The sequence below is a fragment of the Mangifera indica genome, chromosome 20 (assembly GCF_011075055.1).
Source record: "Mangifera indica cultivar Alphonso chromosome 20, CATAS_Mindica_2.1, whole genome shotgun sequence".
Lineage (NCBI taxonomy): Eukaryota > Viridiplantae > Streptophyta > Magnoliopsida > Sapindales > Anacardiaceae > Mangifera > Mangifera indica.
The window spans coordinates 1738576-1743004 of NC_058156.1; the positions used below are offsets into that span (position 1 = coordinate 1738576).

Genomic DNA, 4429 nt, shown 5'->3' on the forward strand with positions numbered 1-4429 from the left:
AAGGTAATATTATGCGTATCAATTTTAAATATATAAATATATATACACATATATATTATTATGTGATTGAATATTACTTTATTTTTAATTTAAAATCGTCAAATTATACAATAATATATATCAAATATATATTTATTTGTATATTTAAAATAAATATCTATAATTCTAAATCATTTTGTTAATTAATTATATATAAATTAACAGTTAGTCAACAGAAATCTTATCTTATGTGAAGGAATTTCAACTTGTGGGCACAGCCAATGAATATGGCTAGGGAAAATAGACAGGGCATTTGGTGATATTCCTTTTTCCCATGAAATGTTAATCACAACTAATGGAGAGCCGGCTATCATCATTACCAAACGAAAATTTTATACTCTTCCCATCTCATGTCCTCGTCATTATCTTTCATAAATGACTAAAAACCCACAAATTAATTAGTTTTAATTTTGGTTAACAATAATTAATTAATTAATTTGTCCATTAAATAAAATAAAAGGGGAAGTTGTTAGGTAGTGTGTGTGTGTGTGATTTTATGGAGAAGTCGGTTTTTTAAGAGATTTCAATTGTTAAATTGGTGCCATGCATTGAACCACCGCCGTGATTAAAACTTCTTCTTGACAGATGAATTTGACCAAATCTTAATTATTCGACCTCAATCAAGGCTCTGGATAAAGTGGCCATAGTGGTGGTCACCATGACAAAATAATCCTACCTTGGATCGCAATAATAAGTTTCTCCCACAACCAAATATTTCACTTATTGTTCATTCGAGATGTGCCTTAAAGTTTTGATAATATGGAAGGGAAGAAATAACATCATTATGGGTAGGAGTCAAATACTTTAATCTATAGTCTTATCCTTACAGGGAAAACCTTTCTTCGTTTCTATCATATCCTTTATACTTTAATGACAGGGATTTTTTGTCTCCTTTTTATAGAAAAATTTCTCTCGTCTTCTTCTCCCTATCCTCACGAGAAAAGTTCTTCACACTTTCCTGTCCTATTACCACTAGAAAAAGAATAAAATGTTAATTAGATGTAAAAGTATAATTGTAATTATTCAAAATTTTTAAAGGAGATTCAATATGTAAGGGTTTAATAAATATGTAAGAAAAAAGTTTAGTAAACATGTCAGGGATATATCTATTCCCACGTCCACCCAGTTCTCAACTGCGGAGATTTTAGTAATCTCCATTCTCATTCTCATTATTGTTTCTATTAGGAAATCTCTTCTTCGTTTGAAGAAATATAGGCTGAAGACCCGTTTCACAGGCAAATTACCATCTCTAGTTGAACGTGTGTTGTGCTTTAATTACTAAGAATTTGTGACGACACAGTTTACAGTTTATAAACCTGCACTGCTATATAAACATATATGCTTAATTCTTAATCAGACTTAAATGTAACCAGAAAGATAGATTTTGTTGTTGAAATTTAAGTATGACAGTAGGCATTGCATGCGTTGAAAATGGCAGTGTATTCTAAAATTGACATTTTACAGTTACGGCAAGACCTCAGCCTCTTGAGTTTAACTACAAATTAACCACAGTCATTTTGAAAGCGATGTTCAATGTTTTTGATTCTTTACGTCTCTGCCCAGCATTTGATCACTTACGTATAACTCTACCTAATTAGGGAAATTTCAACTATTCTACACACAATAAAAAAGTGCTTTTCGAATTTTGGAAAACCTTAACCAAGTAGTTTTCATGGTGATCCTGGTAAGCAATGAACTTGTTTCCCGCTCGTGAAAAACAAGTTATTGCTGAGAAAAATTTTTAATCTGGGTTAACATTAATTATAATTTTAATTTAATAAAAATAGTTAATTAAAATTTCAAATATTAACAAAACTGGTTGAACATTATAATTTCTACAAAGAAAATCTAAATTAGAGTCTCTATTATAATGGTAAAAGCTTATGAGTCCAATCACTGTATCCAAAGTTTAATCTTGAAGTCTCTACAGATTCATATTCCTATAACCGTAAGTACAAATCATCAAACATAAGGTTTTCCATCTTTCTTTTTCATGTTAATTGAATAAGGCTTCTTCTTATTGAGATTAAAATATGTAGTAAGAAAGCCAAGTTGAACCAGGACTATTTTTTATACATTTTTATTATTCTTTATTATATCGTCCTTTCTATCAATCAATCCCGAAAAGCTATTCAACTTTATAGCTAGAAAAATCTTGACAGATACGTAGGTTAATTAGGTGAGACCCCAGGATCTTACTCTTCGTCGACAACACAATAACAAATTGAACCGAGGGAATGACCCTTTACCAACATGACCACGGCAGGCAGGTGGGTATCATTATTTGTGAGACCCAGAGACTTACTTTAAAGTCAGCAATCCGCCATTATTAACTTGCTAAGCTTTTTCAATATGGTTAACGAATTCGGGTATGACATTAACATTTGGATATGATTACACCCGGAAATTAACATCATCAATTTCAGCACCCGATATTTGCTACATTCTTTGAATGACAGTGGCGAATAATGAACGATAATGGTTGACAAATCAGCATAATGTTGACAACCCAGATAATATAATTGTTATTTATAGACTAAAACTGATAGATTTATTTCAGCATTACACGTATATACCTAGACTTGAGGAGAGCTTTGATGTATATCTTGGTTAGTGCTTCTGTTATACCGACAGGTGGCATAATGGATCTGATGATGATGGCGATGACGACTTGGTGAAGCTCCACAGATCGTTCTCGGTGCTGTAGACTAGCGAAGTTTGGTTTGACCTATGTGGGTTTAGATTTGATATTTGTATATCATCACTGGAACAAAGATTGATGACTGCATTTGGGTCACTGAAACAGGATAATTGCTTTGATGAACTGTCTACTTGACCATTAAGTTGCGATGCCACGAGCTTATCTAGAGTAATCCAGTCACTAACTCCAGTTTTATTGTTGTTTTGGTTGATGGAAGAAGGGTCTGTTTCTGTGAGCATTTCATCGATTGGTTGAAAGCAAGATTTGAAGACTCCATCTTGTTCGAAACAGTTGATGGGAATCGAAGGTAGACTTGGACTCTCCAGCCGTGGCAGATGCATGAATCTCTCATGGAGCACCTCGCTGATGCTTGTGTTATTTGCAGCGCCGGTGAGCAAGTTGTTGGAGACGTCCATGGTGTTGGGTGATCCGTTTTCCATCTTGCAGCTGCCTCCCATATAAAGAAGTATTTGATTGAGAACCATGTCGTTGCTTGAACTAAGCATCTGGGGCTTACAATCCAGAGAATTGGACGAGCTTTTAGGACTGTCTAAGGTTTTCTGATAGTTCTTCTTTCTAAATACACGGCAAACCACCCAACCATCTTCAGGTGAAGAATCTGCCATTGAATTGGAAGGCTGTGTTGACAAGAACCATAACAAACAATATTAAACTATTTATTCTTTACTTGAATGACTATATATATATATTCAAAAACATACCAAGAGCCAAGAGGCCTGCTGACTTACATTGGTTTCATTGTTGCTTTCATCGAGCCTATATTCGTGCATGATCCAATCAGATTTTTGTCCATGTGGAGCTCGACCCTTGTAAAAAACAAGGGTTTTTCTTAAACCAATTCTTCTAAGGCAGCTATAGATGATCTTATCACGGCCGGTAGCCTTCCAGAATCCGGCAGCTGTAGCACGATTTGTTCTAGTCCCCGTCGGGTACTTCTTATCCTTGTGACTGAAGAAGTACCAGTCGTTCTGTGGTGTTGATCCTAATTTGCACTTCTCTGCAATATCCAGTGAATCCTTAATCAATTAACAGCTTGTATATATAATATAAAGATTTAATCGTAAAGATAATACCTTGTATGTCCCATGGCTCCAGCTTGTTAAGATCAACCTCGCGAATAACATCGAGGTCAATCTTTTCGTAGGCCACTTTCTTCCTGAGATAGTAGTGGAGAAGCTCCTCTTCGGTGGGGTGAAATCTAAAACCTGGAGGGACCTGAGACTGCCCATTAATGGATAGATTCATATCTTCTTGCATTAGCTATAGGCTATCAAAATAAGGGGAAATGTAAATATATATATATATATATAGAGAGAGAGAGAGAGAGAGAGAGAGAAGACAGGTAGATAGCTTAGCTAGAAGAGATACTGGTGTGCGTAAATGCAAGGAAGAAGATAATTTATAATGGTGGTAGGAGATGAGAATGGTCCAAAAAATGCATGAAAAAGTTTTGGTATCATGGCCATTAGTGTACTTGGCATGGGGCCAAAGGCTTCGAGAAGAGCCAACCACCTAAAACTGAAGACTAAAGAGGGAAAGCGGTAGGGGAAAAAAAAGGGACCCATATAGGTACTAACTGTGGGGTCCTAAAGCTAGCAAAAAAATGCGTTAGAGCCAACAAAATATAATTGTATCGAGCAGGGGGAAAGCCTCCATCTTAACTATGAC

At 35.1% G+C, this 4429-nt stretch overlaps 1 protein-coding gene across 1 annotated transcript; it reads right to left on the reverse strand.

The window, feature by feature from the left end:
* Window positions 1–2390: 2390 nt before the first annotated feature.
* On the reverse strand, window positions 2391–4132 carry LOC123204222 (NAC domain-containing protein 12-like). Its single transcript, XM_044620813.1, has 3 exons — window positions 3835–4132; window positions 3490–3758; window positions 2391–3378 (listed from the first exon to the last, which is right to left on the reverse strand). Exons 1-3 carry the CDS (start codon window positions 4016–4018, stop codon window positions 2662–2664), a joined length of 1170 nt encoding a protein of 389 aa, XP_044476748.1. The 5' UTR covers window positions 4019–4132; the 3' UTR covers window positions 2391–2661.
* Between the last annotated feature and the right edge of the window lie 297 nt (window positions 4133–4429).